The sequence below is a fragment of the Aureobasidium melanogenum genome (genome assembly GCF_000721775.1).
Source record: "Aureobasidium melanogenum CBS 110374 unplaced genomic scaffold scaffold_16, whole genome shotgun sequence".
NCBI classification, from domain to species: Eukaryota; Fungi; Ascomycota; class Dothideomycetes; order Dothideales; family Saccotheciaceae; genus Aureobasidium; species Aureobasidium melanogenum.
The window spans coordinates 202,962-223,274 of record NW_024470068.1 but is presented as its reverse complement, the minus strand read 5'-3'; the positions used below and the strand labels follow the sequence as shown (position 1 = coordinate 223,274).

General features: G+C 50.0%; 9 protein-coding genes across 9 annotated transcripts; 5 read left to right on the top strand and 4 right to left on the bottom strand.

Annotated features, from left to right (window-relative positions):
* Nucleotides 1-236: 236 nt before the first annotated feature.
* M437DRAFT_67517 (uncharacterized protein) lies at nucleotides 237-708 on the top strand (the record flags this gene model as incomplete). Its single annotated transcript, XM_041024952.1, has 2 exons — nucleotides 237-447; nucleotides 512-708. The coding sequence occupies 2 exons, from the start codon at nucleotides 237-239 to the stop codon at nucleotides 706-708; spliced, it is 408 nt and encodes a 135-aa protein (XP_040878161.1).
* A 420-nt stretch (nucleotides 709-1,128) lies between these two features.
* Nucleotides 1,129-2,631, bottom strand: M437DRAFT_52469 (putative AP-1 adaptor complex subunit MU; the record flags this gene model as incomplete). Its single annotated transcript, XM_041022361.1, has 4 exons — nucleotides 1,129-1,212; nucleotides 1,266-1,325; nucleotides 1,377-2,540; nucleotides 2,593-2,631. The coding sequence occupies 4 exons, from the start codon at nucleotides 2,629-2,631 to the stop codon at nucleotides 1,129-1,131; spliced, it is 1,347 nt and encodes a 448-aa protein (XP_040878160.1).
* Nucleotides 2,632-3,346: 715 nt separating this feature from the next.
* On the bottom strand, nucleotides 3,347-3,808 carry M437DRAFT_52599 (uncharacterized protein; the record flags this gene model as incomplete). Its single annotated transcript, XM_041022389.1, has 1 exon — nucleotides 3,347-3,808. One exon carries the CDS (start codon nucleotides 3,806-3,808, stop codon nucleotides 3,347-3,349), a length of 462 nt encoding a protein of 153 aa, XP_040878159.1.
* Nucleotides 3,809-4,108: 300 nt separating this feature from the next.
* M437DRAFT_52556 (uncharacterized protein) lies at nucleotides 4,109-5,476 on the bottom strand (the record flags this gene model as incomplete). Its single annotated transcript, XM_041022379.1, has 1 exon — nucleotides 4,109-5,476. One exon carries the CDS (start codon nucleotides 5,474-5,476, stop codon nucleotides 4,109-4,111), a length of 1,368 nt encoding a protein of 455 aa, XP_040878158.1.
* Nucleotides 5,477-6,253: 777 nt separating this feature from the next.
* On the bottom strand, nucleotides 6,254-7,765 carry M437DRAFT_52686 (FAD dependent oxidoreductase; the record flags this gene model as incomplete). The annotated part of the gene is made up of 3 exons (XM_041022400.1): nucleotides 6,254-7,045; nucleotides 7,105-7,389; nucleotides 7,442-7,765. The coding sequence occupies 3 exons, from the start codon at nucleotides 7,763-7,765 to the stop codon at nucleotides 6,254-6,256; spliced, it is 1,401 nt and encodes a 466-aa protein (XP_040878157.1).
* A 683-nt stretch (nucleotides 7,766-8,448) lies between these two features.
* On the top strand, nucleotides 8,449-9,033 carry M437DRAFT_76704 (uncharacterized protein; the record flags this gene model as incomplete). Its single annotated transcript, XM_041026673.1, has 1 exon — nucleotides 8,449-9,033. One exon carries the CDS (start codon nucleotides 8,449-8,451, stop codon nucleotides 9,031-9,033), a length of 585 nt encoding a protein of 194 aa, XP_040878156.1.
* Nucleotides 9,034-9,570: 537 nt separating this feature from the next.
* On the top strand, nucleotides 9,571-10,197 carry M437DRAFT_52420 (A1pp-domain-containing protein; the record flags this gene model as incomplete). The annotated part of the gene is made up of 1 exon (XM_041022349.1): nucleotides 9,571-10,197. The coding sequence occupies one exon, from the start codon at nucleotides 9,571-9,573 to the stop codon at nucleotides 10,195-10,197; it is 627 nt and encodes a 208-aa protein (XP_040878155.1).
* Nucleotides 10,198-11,004: 807 nt separating this feature from the next.
* Nucleotides 11,005-14,507, top strand: M437DRAFT_52789 (uncharacterized protein; the record flags this gene model as incomplete). The annotated part of the gene is made up of 3 exons (XM_041022420.1): nucleotides 11,005-11,334; nucleotides 11,416-12,405; nucleotides 12,456-14,507. 3 exons carry the CDS (start codon nucleotides 11,005-11,007, stop codon nucleotides 14,505-14,507), a joined length of 3,372 nt encoding a protein of 1,123 aa, XP_040878154.1.
* An 806-nt stretch (nucleotides 14,508-15,313) lies between these two features.
* Nucleotides 15,314-18,276, top strand: M437DRAFT_52425 (uncharacterized protein; the record flags this gene model as incomplete). The annotated part of the gene is made up of 2 exons (XM_041022351.1): nucleotides 15,314-16,607; nucleotides 16,661-18,276. 2 exons carry the CDS (start codon nucleotides 15,314-15,316, stop codon nucleotides 18,274-18,276), a joined length of 2,910 nt encoding a protein of 969 aa, XP_040878153.1.
* Between the last annotated feature and the right edge of the window lie 2,037 nt (nucleotides 18,277-20,313).

Here is a 20,313-nt window from a genome sequence, read left to right as displayed (position 1 = left end):
TTTGTTGCCTTAGGGAGAGGAGTAAAGATCAAAGAGAAGGCTTTAGAAGCGTGCAATGTGCATCCAAACAAGACGAAACAGAGGTCCGGAACCTTCTCTTTCTCGTCTCCTATCGCTGCGGAAACCTGCTGTCTCGATATAAGAACTTGTGCATTCAGGCAAGTCTTCCTTCTTCTTCACCCACAACCACACACACCCTCTCCATCCACAACGGGTCATCGACCTGTTCCCTCAAGATGGCAGACAACTCCAGAACCTCAACTCCTAAGCCAAACCCCAAGGGCATCAACGAAGGTCACCAGAACTTCGACCTCAGCGACGAGCAGTTCACCAGCGACGGTGACGAGACCAAATGGCCCACAACCAAGACCCGCGTCTCTGACAAGGAGTTTCTGAGACTGCTCAACACTGCATACAACCAACGTCAAGACCTCGTCAGTCAGTGGAGTAAGTAGTACCAATCTTTCCGCGTTATAGACCTGAGTTTGGAACTTTTGCTGACCTGGCGTAGGTGGTCAGCCCGTCAACTTCGAAGGCGAGCCACCCAAGGGCTATGCTCTGTTCAGACTGTCTGACTTGACTGTTCATGGACACCCCAGCGGCAGACCATTCAGATCGGTCAAGCAGTTTGTTGATCATGTGCACAGTATCATGACCGAAACTCTTGACGGCTGTCGTTGCGCTGTGTGCCGTCCTGATCTGGTTTGAGAGAGGGCGAATCGTGGGCTCTCCTTCCCTCTTTGATCTCTTCAGTGCGTGATAGGATCAGGGAAACTTCGCAGGCAAGTACAGGAGGTTAAGGATGGTCTTCATGTACATTAGCAATGGAGAAGGTAGAGAAACTGGGGATGTGCCTTGGTAGCCCCTGACTCTCACTCTCTTCGTCAGTCGAATTCTCAGAAGCACCATGTCAAAATGCACAAAAGTGCTGAAATCAATCATATGTCCAGTGAGATTCTATAGGCGTGTCAGCTCTCTCTGAGGTCTGTCTTGTCTCTGTTGTTATTGTGCGTTCTTATAGTCGCAGACCACCGGGTTTTGCAGACCGAGATGCAGCGATTCGTGGTCACTTTATTGAAAGCAGATTGAGTATCAGTGCAGGACGGACTTTTCATTATTATATTGTCATCATGATTGCGTGTCCGGTAGACGAACAGCAATGTCGCCGGATTGTGTAATGTAGCGGACCCATGGCAGGGAGGGGTATTGCAGCTATAAATTTGAATCAGTGCTTGTTCATGATGACCCACAGATTTCGCTCTTACCTTGGGTTCGATGATCTTGAGATACCTGACGTTGATGCCTGATGTGGTAAAGTATGGGATCTGGAAACGAGTCAGCAGGTGTAAGAAATTACAAAATCCACAGAAACATACCTCAAACTTGACGTTGATGGGTCGCTTGCTTTTACCACGATCACCGACACCACCCATGCTGCCACCAAAGCCACCCATCATACCGCCACCCTTCTCATCATCACCACGCACTGATGGCAAGCCCAGCTCAGCACGCATCAAGAACTCCTTGCCACCACCAAACTGCTTGATCTTCCACACAATAGCGCTCTGCTCGGGTGCGTAGTGTACGGAACCAATATTCGTCCTGAAGCGTGGTGTATCGGCGTCTTCTGGTACGGGAATGGAAATTTCGACATTATTTGCTGTAGAGCGGCGTTTGAATTGTGCCTTTGCCTTGAGCATATACTCGATACGGCTGCCAGAGTGGTTTTCGACGATACATTCGACCCAGATGAGAGGCTTGACTTGGGTGTTGAGACGGTAGCTCATGAGCTCGAACTCACCATCCGGAGGGATGAAGCTGATTGTACGGTCGTTCTCGAATCTCGATAGACGAACGCACTGATGGAATTTGACGTCCTCCATTTCGACAGCCTTGCCTCGGGTTGCGCGACCGGTGGTTTCGAACATGGCTTTGTCGTTGAGACCCAGACGCAGCTCGGGCATACCAGACAGATAACACTTCATCTTGATGGCACCAAGAATCTCGGAGCGCAGGACGTTTCCACTGGACGAAACAAGTAGGTTGAGGGATTCGACGACATCGAGGAAAACTTCGTTCTTGCGGTAGCGGATACCTTCTGAGCGCCACGAGACAGCGTTTGTGACAGCGATAGGTGGTCGTGCCTGCACTTCCAGCTTGTGTGATTCTTGTGTAATGTATTCTTGCAAGATTTTGCTTTCTGTTGTTTGTGGGTGACCAAAGTCCATCATTTCATCGAGCAATTCGTAGATGATGACGAAGTTGTCACGGATACTCTCCTCTTCCAGCTCTTTGAAGTATTCGGTAAAGACCTCGACGATTTTGTGAAGGAATAGGAGGATTTCTGCAGCATTAGAGTTGCGCTTCGTCAGGGCGAGGAGGTAGAGGTTGTTGTGACGGATGTAGAGGTAGTTGATGCCTTCGTCGCTGAAGCAGGGAGGTACGGCGGAGCTCTCTTCTTCGGCTTCGGAAAGAAGGACGGGAAACTTGTCGACGGCGCTCATAGGAATGTCACCACGATAGTTGCGCGCCAGAAGGGTCTGTCGTTCTGTCAGCATGCGCTCGCAGCAGGAGCTGCATGGTCATGGATACCTTGCCCTTGAGGTCAAGGAAGAAGAGGGCCGAAGCCATGGTGTCGAGAGGGCGCTGCCGGTCGGTATCTGAGTATTAGTCCTGTTCGGTGTGAGAGATCCGGCCTGTCGAAGAGCAGCGACTTTCTCTCCTGCGTGGGATGACTCCTAATTAATTGTTGTTGCTGTCGAGTTATGACGGGCCAGCCAAGCGTCGTGCCTGTTGCTTGTTGCTTGTCCCCTTCCCCACACTCTGCTCACAGCCCACATCTCGGTTTAATTTCGGCAGTGACGACGATAAAACTTCTGTCGTGCTTGCCAAATCTTCCGCTTTCTTTCTCCCAACGCAGCCTTTTAGACAGTTCTTTCCGGCATCTGGTCCAGACTCCACGTTATGTGCGAGCCTGTGCTGTATTTCAATTGCTGGTTTGCGATCAGGTCGATGCGGAGACGGACAAGTGGTTCTATAAGAACTGGCTACGCATAACATCTGTTGTGTAGGCGGTGTCAGAAGAGCCCGACATCTCTAGCCATACTAATAAGTATTTCAAAATTTCAATCGATCTTGTCAAAACGATTCATCGCACTCTGAAAATCTCTCAAATGTGACACGATACTGCTGTTCATTCTCTTCGTCTTTATGGTCTTCAACTGTGGTGTGCGCTGATCATCTTCTTGCGTAGCTGAAGACCAAGTCATCTCAGCCATGTTCAAGTAGCTGTCTGCTTCGTGCTGTGTTCTGAAGATATGTGCTGCTTCTTGAGGCGCCTTGAAGCTCAGTCGTCGATGGTCATGTAATCAATCTTGGGCGTCTTCAACTTCCTAGCAGCATCATACATGTCCTCAGCAAGCTGAAACATGACCTCCTGCTCCACAACACCAAACTCGCCCACCGTATCCCTGGCCACATCCTCCACAAGCTCTGCAGCCGACCACACAAGCGCACTCTTGGTGCCATTCTTCCATCTGGCCAGTCTGGCTTCTTCAGCATGAACCAGTTCTTGTCCATCCTTGTCTTCGAGTTGGAATTCGAGGTTTTCTTCTTCCATTTCGAGGACTGCGCCGAATGCGGAAGTGAGGTGGATGATTAGGTTGTGTTGCTCGGCATAGAAGAGACGGACGCAGGAGTGGATGAAGATGCCGATCAAGCGGCGTTCTTTGTCTGTGTTGTGGTCGCTTGAGGAAGGCATGGTCTTGGGTTGTTCTTTCCTAAAGCAGATTGTCAGTACTGTGAACATGTTCGCTGACACAACACTGACTTTCGTATGGTTTCTTTTAATATGGAAAGTGTGATCAGATGAGTGTTGCCGGTTTGGAAAGAGAGCAGGAAATTGTTTCGAGGTCGTGGATTGTGAAGAAGGCCGAGAGTGAAGGCACAGCGCGGGTGTTGAGAAGGAACACAGTGACACCTTTCTTTCCGAAGCATCCTGACAATGCGAGTTGAGACACTCTGGACTCACTTTAAAATCAAAGCAACACGAAACAAAGCCAGTGAGCAAACTTGTTCAGACTTTTGGAATTCGAATTATGTGCTTCTGTTACCTTCCTGTACCATTTGACTCCTTCTTAGAAGCCACGATCATCAGGTTCCTCGGACTCTCCTTGTAATCAAAAATCGGCAACACATCTACTTCCTCCATGCCAGCTTCTTGTAAGTAGAACAGTCTATCCAAAGCAATGACTGATTCGACAACTCTACACAACAACACTGACAAAGTCCACAAGACTGCCGTCTCTGCCACTCTGTGCTTGTACCTCTCTTCATACTCTGCAATCTCTTGCTCGGTGACATCTTTACCAATCTTCAGCTTCAAAGACGACAAAGCACGTGAAGTATATGCAGTGAAGCTCTTCAAGTCGCCATTTCTAATTCCCCAAACTGGTCGTTGGTTGCCCTCTTGAACTAGCTTCTTGTCGTGAAGCAATTTTTCTAGGACCGCACGGTACCAATGCTTTCGTGCGAAAATAGAGTCCGGGTTGTGGATCCAGTTTGTAGGAGCTTGACATCCTGTGATCAAAGCCGAAGTGGAGAGGTTAAGTTCGTTTGTGCGCATGAAGGAGGAGATTGGGAAGCCTTTAGGGTTTTCGGTTGAAGCAGGATTGATGTGATTATAGCAGCATCCAACAACTGCGAGGTGGGTTATGCATGAAACCGTGGTAGAGAGACGGATCATATGTTCAGAGAGCGAGCCGCAGGCGTGGAGCCCAGTGAGCAGGCACCTCTCGCCTCGAGCCCACAGCGCTATTTCTTTTCCTAGTCCGTCTGTGCCCGTAACAAATCGAGTGAGATGAGTAACATTGTCGTTTTCAACGAGTCCAGCTTGCTGAGCTGCTGTCCTTGAACCTTGGATCTGCTTCTCACTGCCATCAATGGCGAGAACTCTCAAGCCACAGACTGCTGCTAATGTCAAGGAAAGATAGCCTTGACCACTACCGATGTCAACGACGCGAGTGATATTGCGTGTTTTACAGATGTGATTGATGTATCTGGCGCCCGCACGTACTTCTGCCAACTTCTTCGTGACCATACGACTGGCTAGAATATCCGGCACTTCAACATGTGGAATGTCTTCAGACAAGACCAACTGCTCACGATTGAGACTCAGGTTGCGTATACGTTCTAGCCATCGTGATATGCTGTCTGGCCGACCATGTAGATCATGACGTCTAGCTTCTGGCTCTATGCGAAGACTGTTGATGAGATCTTTTTGTGCATCTTGAGGGCTGGGTAACGATTCCCACCATGTCGTCCATTCGCTAGGTAGTTTCTTCCAAGCATCGTAGATGAAAGCATCATTCACATGGATCCCTCCTGTGATCTGGACCGAGAGCGGCTCGTGCATAAATGCTATGACATCCTGGGCATACTTGTGGATGTTGGTATAGCCCAATGGTAGGTTGACCATGTCGAGAGCCTGTAGTATGAAGCGACAGCAAACAGATCCCAAAGCCAGAAGCAATGGTAATCAAGATGATCGATGAAGCCAAATCAAGGATATCGGTTTCCCTGGAACAATTGTTGTGAAGTCCAGTCGATTGATCGAGGAGTCGAGGAAGAGCAAATGAGTCGTGTCCACCTTCAGCTATCAACACCATCAACCTATGACTTACCTGACAATCATATGAACCTACCTGCAACAAAAACTCTCTCTGAGGATCACAAAAAGTCTAAGGATCAATTCGGAGAAGGGCTGATAAGTTTTTGGGAACCAGAAGTGATCGTAAAGCATTCGAGTCTGGTGTGATCGACGGACTTTCGCTCTAATATGTGGCACATCTAATCGGAGAATGTCTTGAGGATTCTTAGCAGATAAATCTCGACTTGAGTCTTCACGCAGCACTTTACTCGAGCGGTCAAGTCTGTTTGCCCAAAATTTGATTCTGCAAGAAGGCTCGGCTATAGTTCCTACTTCTGACAGAGCACAGTTCATCTCCTATAAGCAGCAACTTTAGACGCCACTACATCTGGGATACCTTCCACATGGTCGTCGCTTTACAGAACAATATCATGGTTCCACCTGCATAGTCAACCCATAGGGATGAATATGCGCCATGATAGAATTGGAGTGAGGATGACTGCCAACTCAAAGGTCTACAAGGCACAATGTGCTCTCCGAAATGATGTACAGCTAGTGTACAAAAGAGACCACCCATCCAGCAACCTCGTTTACAATGGCAGTAGCTCAGCTTCCCATCCTCGCAGCATCAAACATCTTCGGCAGCCCAGTCTCCTCATAAGTCTTGCCTTCCACCATCTTTGCTAACCCCTCAGTACAAGAAAAGATAAAAGTCATACCACCACCATTAAACCCAGCAGCAACGAACCAGTTCTCCTTTCCGGGCACCTTACCCACAAACGGGAAGCCATCTTTAGTCTCACCTTGGATACCCGTCCAAAGATGTGTCACTTTGGCCTTGCTTTTCTCCCAGCCTCTGAAATTAGATTGCATGTATGTCTTAAAGTAGGGCCGGACGTTGGGAAGCAATGCGCTATCGTCTGTGGTGTTGTACCACGAGTCCTTATCAGATTCGAAGAGATGCTTTGCACCACCGACTACAATGCCGCCGTCCGGTCGTGGGTTCAGATAGTCAACTTGTGTGGCTTGGTCTGCTGGATGATCATGGTAGATGTTGTAAGTGTTGTTCAAGTGTGGAGATATTGGTTTTTCTGGTGCGATATGGCAGGCTGTTCCTTTGTACGGGATGATTTCGTTCTTGTATAATGAACAGATGGCAGGAGTGTAGGCGTTGGTGGCGAAGATGAGTTTCTTGGTTTTCATAGTACCCTTGGGCGTATGAAGGATAGTCGACGAGGGACCAGAGGAGTGGATGGAGAGAACAGGAGTGTGAGTGTACAATGTTGCTGCTCTCTTGTTGATCATGCCGCAAATGAGCTGCGTCACGAATTTGTAGGGCCAAAGGGAACAGACCGGCATACTAAGAGCAGCCTTTGCACCTTGGATAGAAGTAACCTGCTTGCTTGTAAGTCTATGTGCCATCTTAGTCTTCGTGGGATATCTTCGAAGCGACATACTTGCTCAGCAACCCGAGACTCCACGAAGTCAAAATCTCTCACCCAGCCGTGACCTTCCTTTGTGGCGGTACGATACAAATTCTCTGCTGCTTCTGCCTCTTCCTGGTCGATAAAAACATCATAGCTGCGCCGCATCTCGAACTCACAGGTCAACTCTTCCCGGTCAACTGCATCTTTCATGAGATATTTCTGAGCGGATACGAAAGCGGCAAATTCGTTGGCAGCATCGACGCCGAAATTCCTGATCATCTTGCCCATCGTGAAAGCTTGTACTTTAGAATGGCCCTATGGCACATGTTAGCTGCAGCCAGTGGACGTTGAGAATGGCTCAGCATACGCCATTGCGTCCTGTGGCTCCAGAGCAGACTTCGCGAGCATCAAGAACAACAATGGAGGGCTTCTTTCCCGAGTCGTCTGCAGTATGGAGTCGCGAGAGGTGATAGGCTGTGCTGACACCCGTCATACCGGCTCCAATGATTGCGATATCACATTCTGAGGGTGGCTTTTCGTACTGGCCACGAGAGTCTATGGGGTGCAGATCTGATCGCCAGTACGAAAGAGTACTGTTTGGGACTGGAAGACCGTCCGGAGTTTCTGACGAAATACTTTCGTCTTGGTCAGTTTGGGTGCCCTTGCCAAAGAAGGACCACAAGGTGTTCATGATGTTCTTTCACGCGACAGAGGCAGCAGTATGACTGAAGCCAAAAAGGGTAGAATGTTGCAGAATTTGGCATCTACAGACAATCTACAAGTAATACTGTAATAGATTGCAAAGTTGTTGCCTACCATCCTGGCTCATTCAGGAAGGTGCCTGGTTCCTGCGTGAGGGGTCAAGGGTGGCGGCGCAGGCAGTGCGGTCACCATTAAGATCCATCTTACACCTACCTTTGCACTTTGTTTATGTTCATCTGCAAGCAGACCTTCGAGTAGTTAGAAACCGAGCTGATGGGTATGGCGTCGCTTGCTTCCAGAAAGGCTAAAAGAAGATGCGGCTCCGTCGGCTGAGGCTGGTGAGGCTTTGTTTTTGTCACCGCCGATCATGACGGAGAGACTTTCAACACATGTTGCTGTCCAGCTCCCACATTGGACGAACAGTCCTCTTCGAGAGATGCAAGCATTCTTGTGTACAAAGCCTGCAGGCACAGCCCGACCGACACAGATGATGTTCTTTGTCGTAGATTTTCCAGGTTGAAGTGTTGTCGCCTTTCGCATTTCTCTGTCCATATTCTCATCCCGCCCCATCCTATCTGTTGTTGCCGTTATCTATGAGCTTGTCAAAGCAATAGCGACGGAATACTTTAAACATCGAGCAAGACTCAGAAAGTGCGGAAAGACGTACACAGCATGCAACAATCACGCTCTTCGGCGCCGCCGCCAGAGTACACGCGACAGGACCCAGCGCTGTCGACAGCAACGCCATCGACACCGTCAATGCTGTTAGGGTCTTCTCGGGTACCTTCGTCTCAGGCCAACCCACGCAGCAATGCCCAGTCACAAGCACAGACTGAATCCCAATCGCAACCACCAACAGTGACTGAGCACTACGCTCCCAACCCCACAAACAAGAACTCAGACTACGCTCGTCCGCCTTCACCCACCCCAAGCACTCAAACGACCGCTTCAACAATCCTTCCTAGCTATGCCGACACAGGAAGCTACAAGGGATTCCCTAGCGAAGCAGCATACATTGCCGCCCTGACCGAATGGGCAGAGCACAAGAAGTACGTTCAACCCAGTGAGGAGGCCCAAACATTGACCGGATTCTTTGGTTACAAGACCATGGAAGACTATACTGGCCCAAGGTCTCCGCAAGATGAAGCAAGAATGTCCAGAAGGAAGTCGAGCCAAGGTCAAGGCCAGAGAGGAGGCTTTGTCGGTTTCTTCAAGAATCTGGCCAAGAAGGACGAGGGAGGTGGGCATGGTGATTGATAGGCTTTTCTTGTATGTAGCATTCCGGGATCCCTGTCCTCACTCTTTCCACGGATGGTCGAGGACAGTGCGTGGGCTATAGACAATCAAAAACATTTTCCTCACCAAGCAGGCTTTTGTCGAAAACCAGAAAAGATATACCTTTCTGCAGATATCGCGAATGATCAAACGCGGAATAATGTGGAAGAACCTGAGTATATCCTCATGTCTTCCAAATGTGATTTAGTCTGCAGTCATTATCTATCACTAAGAAAGGACATGACTTTTTGGTTTGACAAACGTTCATGCACACATAGAATGGAGTCAAAGTAACAGTCATGTCTAGCACATGTATTTGAGAATAGAGCAGGGTTGTCCTTGTAGCAATGTGTGGCGCAGGCGTGGCCCAAGTGAGAGCTGCGCCATAAACCAAGCTTTGTGGTCGCGTCACTTGCTGACATGTGAAAGCGCAGCTATCTACATTTGCGACAAACAACTTTTGACACTCTTCATCATTCATCTCAACAAACATATTGCACACATTCATCATACGTCAATATGGCACCCATCAAGACGCTCAAAGAGATTCCAACTCTCACAAGCCTGTACAAGCTCAAACACCTAACGCCCGCCGCTTCAACAGTGTCAGGCGCCAGCAGCGCGTACAACGACAGAATCTGTGTCATCCGCACCGACATCACAAAGCTAGAGGTTGATGCGATTGTCAACGCTGCCAACGAGTCTTTGCTGGGTGGAGGTGGTGTCGACGGCGCCATTCACCGTGCAGCTGGCGAGGGACTCCTGCGCGAGTGCGAGAAACTTGATGGTTGCGACACTGGTGACGCCAAAATCACTGATGCTTATGAACTGCCATGCAAGAAGGTCATCCACACTGTCGGCCCCGTCTACTGGCGAACCAAGAAGCATGGAAAGCATACCAGCCTACTCCAATCATGCTACCGTCGCTCGCTCGACTTGGCTGCAGAGAACGACTGTAAGAGTATCGCATTCAGTGCTCTGAGTACTGGCGTCTACGGTTATCCTAGCAATGAGGCAGCAGCTACTGCTATTGGAGAGGTCAAGAAGTGGCTCGACACTAACGAAAAGGCCGACAAGCTCGATCACATCATCTTCTGCAACTTCATGGAAAAGGACGAGGACGCCTACTACGAGTGGCTGCCGTAAGTTTTTTGTTGTGTGAGCACTGTCTGTCAGTAACTGACTTGTCGCGCAGAAAGTTCTTCCCACCCAGCGAAGACAGCGAGGTGGAGAACAAGAGCGTCGAGACCAAGGAAGAGGGACAGGAAGAACAGAAGACAAGCGAGGAGAAGAGGGTCGAACAGATCAAGAGCGAGCTTGAGGTTGAAGCTGAAGACAAGACCAAGGATGAGAACAAGACGGAGACTGTGGAGGCAAGCAAGAGCGAGGAGAGTGGTCAAGTGGCCGAGCTCCCTGACGTTCCCAAGACGGAGCCAGGTGAGCACGGTCTGCCTGAGGCTAAGAAGCTCAAGACGGACCACGACCAGAGACTCTGAGAAGTACGATGTAACGGACCCGAAACAGAACAAGGGTCAGCAGCAGATGGGCGAAGCATGGAAAGGGAGGGTCATCAGATATGCCATGCAGTCATGAAATAACGAAAGAAAGTCTTTTCTATCATCAGTGTTGAAGGATCCAGGAAGTACTAGGTCAATAGGTATGTTTCAAGTAGAGATATGGATCGGCCTCTTTTCTCAAATCTTGTGACGATTGCGTGGTCGATCAGCTGGGGAAGTCGTGCACAGGCGGCCCGCGGACTGCGTCTGGTTTGGTTTGGCATCTGCTCTCAACCGTCGCAACTCCAATAATCCTGGTCAACAAGCTTCGCTCCTTGGCTCCATAATGACTCTGTACCGTCGCTGTAGTTGAATCTTAATGTATATCCTTTACTCTTATCCTTCTGCTCCTGTACAAACCTTCACCTCTTGACCTCGTCCCGCCGTGGCTGGATACATGGCCTCCACCGACGACCCTGACGCGACTCTGAAAACAGCCATCGAATCGCTGGGCGACGACTCTTCCTACACTGTCCACCGCCTGAGACATGCCTCTCCCGAACACCTGTATCTAACCACTCGTCGCTGTTTCGTCGGTCCTATTCCCGAAGGCTGGCTCAAGACGCATCGCAAAGAATGGTACAAGCACTATCTGGGCATCCACCATTCTTCCAGGGCCCCATCTTTTTCTGCCTCCTCTGACGTTGGCCGTCGCCGTCGTCTCACTGGTCTCGATGTCCCAAATGCCGCCTCGATCTATCGGGCAAGCTTTCCTCAACCGGCAGATGTCAGAGGAGAAGGAATCCGAGAAGAGGAGGACAATGACGATATCGACCAAGATAACGAGAGACCTCGCAAGAACAGCAAGAATCGAGACCTACACATAATACCCGACCTCGAAGGAATCGATGATGGTGCCGAGTCGGACGGTGAGGCCACTATCAGAGCGCCGGTCGCTCTCGACATTCCAAGAGGTGGGCCAACAGACCCTGGGCTTTTGAGAGAAGAAGAGAACGCTGAAGATTTGCTGTCTTCGTACACCACCGCCCATACCGTGACTTCTCCCTCAACGCCAACCCCTTTGGCCTCACCTAGACCTGGCGACGCACAATCAGATTATAAAGAGCCGCGCCCAACAGATACCTTCCGCAGACGACAGACCTCCGAAACTTCTTTTGTTACTGCTTCTGATGGCGGCTCAATCATTGTAGACGAGCCAGGCGCCACTTCACCAGGCGCCACTTCACCGATACGCATCGAGTCCCCCACTGACGATGAGGCAACACCGAAAAATAGCCCCCATACCGGAAAGGCGCGAAGCAGTGCTTCTTTTGACACGACCAGTCCAGCCACACCAGGGCCTACCGCTTCAGATACTTTCCTTCTCGGCTCTCAACATAGTCAAGAGCTAGGTCGGGGTGTGAGCGGAAAAGATACCGCAGGTACATTTGAGAACCCTAAGTTGCAGCAAGAAACACCACAGCACGCCGAACAAGGAAATGTCAACAATACCGAGCCTAGATCACCCGGTCTCGTAAGGTTTAACATACCGGAAAACCCAGTATTGAAACAGGAAATGCAGGTACGGGCAAAGATGACGCAAGGCGTCCGGAAATCGAAAATATCAAGAGCCTTCACTCGGGGGAAACTCAAAGATGGAGAAATCGTCAAAGTTGAGAAGATGCTCGTCCGTTTAGACATCACAACCGGCTCAGAGCAACCACACGAGGACTATGATGAAAAAGACAGCCAGCGAGTTGAGACTAGAATTACTGAGAAGTGGAGAGAGTTCATGGTCGTGTGCCGAGAAAGCCACGAAGATGTCGCTGCCCTGTGCCTGCAGATGTACAAGACTAGAGTGAGTGTCAAAACCTTGCTCAACACTTCAAAAGCTGACTTCGTCCTTAGGTCATTCCAGCGACCAATCAAAGCAAAACCAAGAAGCGCTTCAGACACCAAATCTTGCTCAATCCCAAGACTGTCAAGGTCAACCTGTACAGTAGTCTTGACAAGACTCTTGTGCTCTGGCAGACCAAGGGATCACAAACCCTCATTTGCTTCCTTCGACCCCAGTCCAACCCTAGCGCAGTTGAATGGTACACTTTCCTGAGGGGTGTACTCGGCTCACCCCGACCACGCACCCTGCTGATCAACATACCTGATCTGAAGGTTGGTCTCAGGCTTGATAATCCGTTTGAAGAACTTGAATCGTCAGAGACCTTGCAGAAGGCTGCAGACGGTGATGAGGCTGCCATCTTGAAAACCATGCAAGCGGAGCGAGCCATCGCCTCGAAACTTATTGACCGTTGTCTAGAGATGCTTGGTCAGAGCTCTGAATGGGACGACGTGCTCAAGAGTTGGGGACACAAATCAAAGATCGGCCTGGCTTGGAAGCGCTACGATCGATTAGAATGGATTCATGGAATCAACGAGCAAAAGATGTATGGTTCTATGGCACTGCAACGAACCCACGAGCTTGAGTTACGGCCTAAGCGACATTACCCAGTCTTCGTCAAAATGGCCAATGGAGAAACCATGCAAGAACCTGCTCCAGTCGAAGGCTTTCTTATTCGCCTAACCTCTCAGAAAGGAACTGACCAGAAGTTCGGAAAATTGTTCTACAAGCGCTTATACTTCAGCACGCAGAACAACTATCTCCTCTTCCTCCGACCAGCGAAAGCGAAACCACCGCCGCCACCTAAGATGCCAATGAAGGAAAACTGCAACATTCCTAGTGCGAAGCAGATTGCAGAGAAGATCCCTTTAATCTATGCGGTCAATCCGTTCCCAATGCAAGATAACACAGTAGCTTGGTTGGCAGGGGATTCTAATGACGTCGAGGATAGGAAGAGACATGATAGAGATGCCTACGACGAAGCAGAACGCAACGCGCAATCTTTGCTTGATTGTGACGGTTTCATCAATCTTTGTGATGTTGTCGAGGTCCGAAATGTGGTGAGAGGAGCAACGCCGGCCGACGAGGTTGTTGATGAAGGCCCAAACGTTGATTTCGACGAGGAGGTCGAGGATACCCATCATGATGATGGAGCCACCAACGACTTTGACGATGCACGAACCTTTGAATTGCTCATGCGCAACGGGCTGGTCGTGCGACTACAAGCATTCAGTAAGGCTACAAAGAAGGAGTGGATAAGACGACTTCGAGCTTTGGCTACATACTGGACACGACGAGCCTCTCAAGACCTGGCTCTGTTCAAGTTCGTCCGTCAGCAAAACCTGGACACCCTGAACATCGACATGCAAGCAGAAGCATACATCGGAATGTTCGCGCACAAGTGGGAAGTTACAAAATCGTTCGCCTCGCCCGAATTGTACAATGTTTGCGGTATATCGAATTGCCGTGCGGTCCACCGGTCTGGCATCCTGTTCCGCAAACCCAGAATCCATGGTACTTTCTCGCGCTGCCATGTGATTCTCTGTCATGGCCACCTTCTCATCTTCAAGGACACATTACGAAGTGCAACGGGTAAGAAAATGTCTCACATCCACCACGAGCGCATCGCGTCTATTGACCTTCGTGATTGCTATCTCTACTCGGGGCTGATCACAGCAAATGATCTCCTATATCAAAATCGCACGTTCGACAACAATCGACCTGGAAATTCAGCGCTCCCTCGCATGTATCTGGAGGACGGGTGGGCAAGTGCAGACGATGATGCCATGACTACTTTTGTGCTGTGGACCGGCCAACACAAAGGATGGTTCAGAGCACGAGAGGAGGATGGCAACGAAGGACAGCAGAAGAAGGGAGGAGCCCGCAACAAGCTCAAGAGAGTGTCACAGCTTGGCACTACAGGCAGGGCCATCGTGTTCAAAGCGAGAAGTCGAACAGAAAGAGATCACTGGGTGCTGGGCATCGAGACAGAGATCGAAAGGTTGTCTAAAGCGGAAGATGTCAGGGTTGTGGGAGAAGGCGTTGAGGATAAAAATAATGGATGAGGATCAGGAATGCCATGATAGGGTTATGGAATATGTAATAACGGGGGCCATTATTGTTAGGGCTTCCCTGCGTGCGGGAGAATAGGATCCGAAAAGCTTATTAATCATAGTATCAAAGCTGCTTCTGGGGACATCGGCTTTTTTGCTTGCGATCGATGGACTCGATGAAGAAGACTCGTACTTTTGTGACAATCCTTGTTCCGATCGTGCATACTTGAGCAGTGATCGAAGGATTCATCAGTTGAAAGCTGATGACTTGTTGCGACCAATGTTGCCAAGGTACTGCCAACGCTGCCCTTGCCGTCGGACGCGACCGGGCCCGGCCAACGCCCCAAGAGCTCTTGCAAGAGGCTCTCGAAAGAGGCTCTATAAAGAGTGCGCCTCGGTTGCATATTTACTGGTCGTAATCAGTAGAGTCGAGTTATGCAAGGCGGGAGTTGCCAGACAGCGCGTTAGTGCGTGAAAGAAGGTTTACGGAGGACAGGTGCGTAAAACCAGCGATTGGCTGTATGTGGAAAAGATGTGCTAGTGCGGAGGGGCTGGGCTGCTCGAGGACCAGTCTCGACCGGTGCGCAAGACCGGCGCATGTGTCGGGTCTCGGGCGGACATGTCCAAGGCCGCCGTAGCGAAAGTCGAGCACCTGCATTGCACTGCGACACGCTGAAGATTGGAAAAAGGTCGCCCGCTCTATACCATTGACCCTGCACGCCGCAGCACATCACTCGACGACGTACCTGCCGGCTACAGTCCACAGAACAGCCCTCGCGCAAGAGTCCCATGCCGCCCGAGATTGAATAACCCCCAAGATGGCCTCGCCATTGTCCCCCGCGACCTCAACCTCGAGTCACTCTCTCTACCAACCTCACTTTCCCAGCGCCGAAGGACGCTGGGTCCCGCAAGATGCTCGCTCTTTACCGGTGCGCCCGCGCAGTGTCGGTCCCGTCTTCGATGCCGTGCTCGCGAGCCAACCCATCCCCGAGTTCAACAAGGAAGCCCACGATCAAAATTACAACAACCCCGCCCCTACATCCGAGCCTCGCAAACAACCGGAACAACCTAAGGACTTCCAAGATGCCTACCTGATGCCCTCGTTGTCCGAGAACGAACGCCTTCGTCTGACTCTGTTTTGGTATTACACACACTCTAACAAAATGATGGAGGACAAGGACTTTCTGCTCGCGCTACAGCAAAAGCTGGACCTGGTCCAGGCCTTCATGGGCTGGGACTTTGCCATCATGGGCCTGCTGAGCGAGAACGTCTACACTCGTGTCGCTACTGCCGGCTTGCCCTTGGCTATACTACCTCGCCGCGAAAGCACTTGTTCACATACCATCAACCAACCATCCGGCGCCGTCTTCATGTTGCCCAACATGGCTAGCGACTGGCGCTTCAAACATTCCCCACACGTCGAGCAAGGCGGTCTACGCAGTTATGCTGGTGCAGCTCTTCGTTGCAAGGCTGACACTGGTGAAGATGTCGCTCTCGGTAGTCTTTGCATTGCTTCCAACTCCGAACAGCCCCCTCTCTCGCCCAGCCAACAAGATGCTCTGGTTCGTTTCGCCGACATGATCGCCAGTGAAATCATTGCCCGTGCTAGAGAAGCCCGCAGACGCCAGCGCCAAGTCATGGCCGATCTCATCGCTGAAACACAAGACCACAAATCGCCCGAAGCCGTCAGAGCTCATGTTTTGAAAATCCTCGCTCAGGTTTATCCTGATGCTGTGATAGATGTGCAAGACGCTCCTCTAAACGACATTATTCGTTTACCGCATCATATCCCAATCCACTACGAAGACTTCCAAGACGGTCTTTGGGAAGACTCGGAGCTCATCGAGCATTTGATTGTTACACAGAACCACACGGAAATTACCACCGAATCTACGGTTCGTGCAATCGCACATCCATGTCAGAGAATGCCTGAGGTCAAGTACCTCGTCCTCGCTTCGACAAATGTTCAATTTGTCTTTGACGATGTTGACTCGTGGTTTGTCGAGAAGTGCGCGACTCTGATAGCAAATTCTACACAAGAAACCCGGCTTAGGGAAGCGCTAACGGCCAAGGATGCTTTTCTCCGAGGCATCACTCACCAATTGAGAACGCGTAAGTCTTCTGCTCTTTGGTAATGCTGTTTCCACATTAACCATGTTCAATAGCTATTCATGGCGTCTTGGGCTCGTGCGAACTACTTTTCGAAGAGCTCGCTAGCCGAGACATGCTGTCAACTGGTGTTTCCGGATTAAATCCCTCTTCCGTTCTCAGTGCCATCAGAGACTCCGGTCGAGAACTAATGTCTACTGTCAATAATATGCTCAAGCTGAATCGTTGGGCTGAAGAGACCGGCGGCCAATTACAACCTGCCTCACTCCTGAGTCTGAACTTGATTGAAGCAGAGATCATCTACGAAGTCCAGCAATCAATACCCGAGCACGAGCTTTCCGAGGTTTCGGTCATGTTCGAGAATAGACTTGGAACCGACGAAAGTATGATCGTGATGGATCTCTCCCTGCTGAAGGAATGTATCCAGGCGCTTATCCAGAACGCTTTGTCATACACTGAAGCTGGCGCTGTCATTGTTGTCATATGGGCGTCCCCTGACTACACAAGATTGATTTTCGACATCAAAGACACTGGATGCGGCATTGCTCTTGAAGACCAGGGACGAATCTTCGAGGCCTACGAGAAAGTGGATACACATACAAGAGGAGCAGGTCTTGGCCTCACCCTATCAGCAAAGATTGCCAACGCCTTGAACGGCGACGTAACATTGGTTTCTTCCAAACAAGGCACAAAAGACAAAGGATCATTATTCCGTGCGGAATTCATTGATCCAGGATTTGCTTGCCCGATTGTGCGTCCAGTGCCATTTGATGCAGACTTGAAAGACATTCCTAGGAGATTCCACGTTGTACCGGCCGAGTCACAGCGACCAGAGCTTGTGTTGCACTTTGCATCTTACCTAAATCACCATGGATTCGAGGATTCGGACTCACCTGAAGACTCTTTCGTAATACTGACTTATACACCGGATGCCGATGAGTTCCGCCGTTTCGTTTCGCAAATTGACCCGAGACAGGTTGCCTTGTGCCTGGTTCCTGCTGGTGCAACAACAGACAGGCTTCACGGCGCTCACGAAGTGCGTTTCTTCTCAGGACCCTTCTTGACATCTCGTTTAGAAGAGATCACCACCGAACTCAACACTGTCTACAAACGATTAGCCGATGATCCTGAAGCTGGCGAGACTGCATCAGGACTAGCAAACCGCAATGATGCTCACCGTACATCCGGGACTGAAGATGGCGTTGATCCGGCAGACGCGCAACCAATGGCTCTTCTGGTCGACGACAATGTTGTCAACCTAAGGATCATGCGGATGTACTGTGAAAAGCGCAAAATTGAATACCTTACGGCTATGGACGGCAAGGAGGCAGTGAGCGTTTTCGAGTCCTCTCTTGAGAAGCATCCCATCAACCTCATTCTTATGGATCTCCAAATGCCGGTATGTGATGGCATTGAAGCAACACGGCGGATTCGCGAGATAGAATCAGAAAAATCCTTACCGAGAGCGGCTTTGTTCATTGTAACCGGTCAGGATACTAAGGTTGACAAGCAAATGAGCTTCTCAGCTGGAGCGGATGAGTTCTACGTCAAGCCTTTGGGCTTGAAGACTCTGGACAAAGGCATCAAGGAATACTTCCCGGCTGTAGCCCACGAAAAAAAGACTGCTTCTCAAGTCGTCAACGGAACGAGTGCATCGGGCGGCAAGGTGTGAGATCAGCATACAATAGATGCGTAAAAAGAGCATGGAACGGATTATGTACACGCATGTGGAGTTTTTTCTTTTCACGAAGGCGTTTCCGGCGAAAATGGAGACAAAACTGGGCAAGCGCAAGTGCTGTGGCCTTACAACCTCATACAGGATTGGGAAAGCATACAGTATTTTTCTTTTCGATGGAATTCTGGCAGCATGATATTCTTGTCTTTCATGGTGGGGATCCTTTATTTCTTGCCTTTTGGCGGTTTTCTTGTTGCATAGCATAGTTGATGCTTTTGTATATACGGCATTTGGTGTTTGACTCGTCATTGCTCATTAGCTAGGGAATGTATGCAAGAAGCGAACGATAGTCTTTACCTGAATACCTTGTGTTCTTGATGAGTGCGTTCGACGGAGTCTTAGTGAAGTTTACAGATAGGCAATGAGGTTGGGTACGACTGGAATTGGTAGGGCCTTCCTTGATCGACGAGGCGTGACGACGTCTGCCAAGTGATGCCTCTTCGACTTCTTTTCTTGGGGAAACGGAGAAACACAATCGATCTAACTCACGGAACAGAATAGTATCAAGTGAACTGTCATCCGGATGACCTTCGACAGACATGTCTCTGGTCTCGATGTTCTCGTACACGCTTTTGAGCCAAGCGTCTCGCCCTTACATGCGAGAAGATCGTGGAGTCGATTCGCAGCTGCTCGTCTCCGCGAGTTTTGCTGGGCCCAGAGAGCGTACTCTGTCTCAATACTTGAGACTGTGTCATCATGGTCAAGTGAAACAAGTTTATATCAAGAAGTCTCATCAATCCTGGAACGACGCATAGAGCCGCAACATTCGTCCAAGTTTTGGAGCGCTTCAATAGAGGATTGTGACCGTACAGAAGGGAAAGAAGGCGAGGTCTCAACCTAAACTTTCGTCCTCCTCATGTGCTAGAACCTGGCCTTCTAGAATTGCTCCGGCGACATGTGATTTGTACTGATTAGGATACTATCGAACTGCACAGTGGAACCTCAGCTAGAGATGGATCCGGAGAAACCAACTGCTCTGAACAGTCTCTCAAGTCTAATATCTTGCGGGAGTACAGCTGGCCAAGTACACAATGTTTTCCATATTGAAGATTGGCCCAGGCAGATTTTCTTCGATCACGATGCTCAGCGTAGTGTCATACGGAATGACATTGTGCATTGCTACAGCCTGCACGAGGCAAAAAGTCGGGAAGGCATGACTTCCAAATCATCTTCCCAATTGCGACTCACCACGGCGCTCGGCAAGGTTGAAGTTCCGTCGACATTACGACCGTCAGGAAAGAGCACCAGCATTGTTCCTTCCAGTTCGCTATCTTGGCCGGCTTTGTTTACATCTCACAACTGAGCTTCATCCATCTCCTCTTCTTTGCCCACCAACTACAAAGCATCGCAGCTATCCCTTACCAACCGACATCTATATTTACTATCAGACATCACAACTCATCACAATGGCAGAAGAATCCCGTTTCAGGGAACAGATTCCTGATGTGGACGAGGTATCCTCGATGTGAGTCTGCCTCGTTCATCCCCACTGTGTTTGCCCGTATGTTGACCATCGAAAAGTGATCAGCATGTTCTTTCCCAGGTTTCTACTGGGGCTCTCGATTCCGTTCCGGAACATCAAGACGCTGCACCACCTCGTCGTGAATCTTCAGAGCCGGCTCAACAGTCACAACCACCTGCACAACAATCCACAGAGCCTTCTCAACAGTCATCACCACCTGCACGTCCATCCACGGAACCTGTCGATGGCCAAACTTCACCTGCCAATACTTCTCCCTCTGGCCTGGTTAAAGGGTGTGAAACATGTGGCAACCTCTTTGTCACACGTTCGCCTTCTGAGCACGATGCCATATCAGAGGCTCCATCCGACAATACCTCGCCAACGCACCCGCAGGCCCAGGCTAGCACCTCAGATGAGAATGTCCCGCCTACTAAATCAAAACATATCGAATTCGCCAAAGAAATCGACAACAGGAAGGAGCTTAGCAGCACCGAAACACCACAGACCCGTCA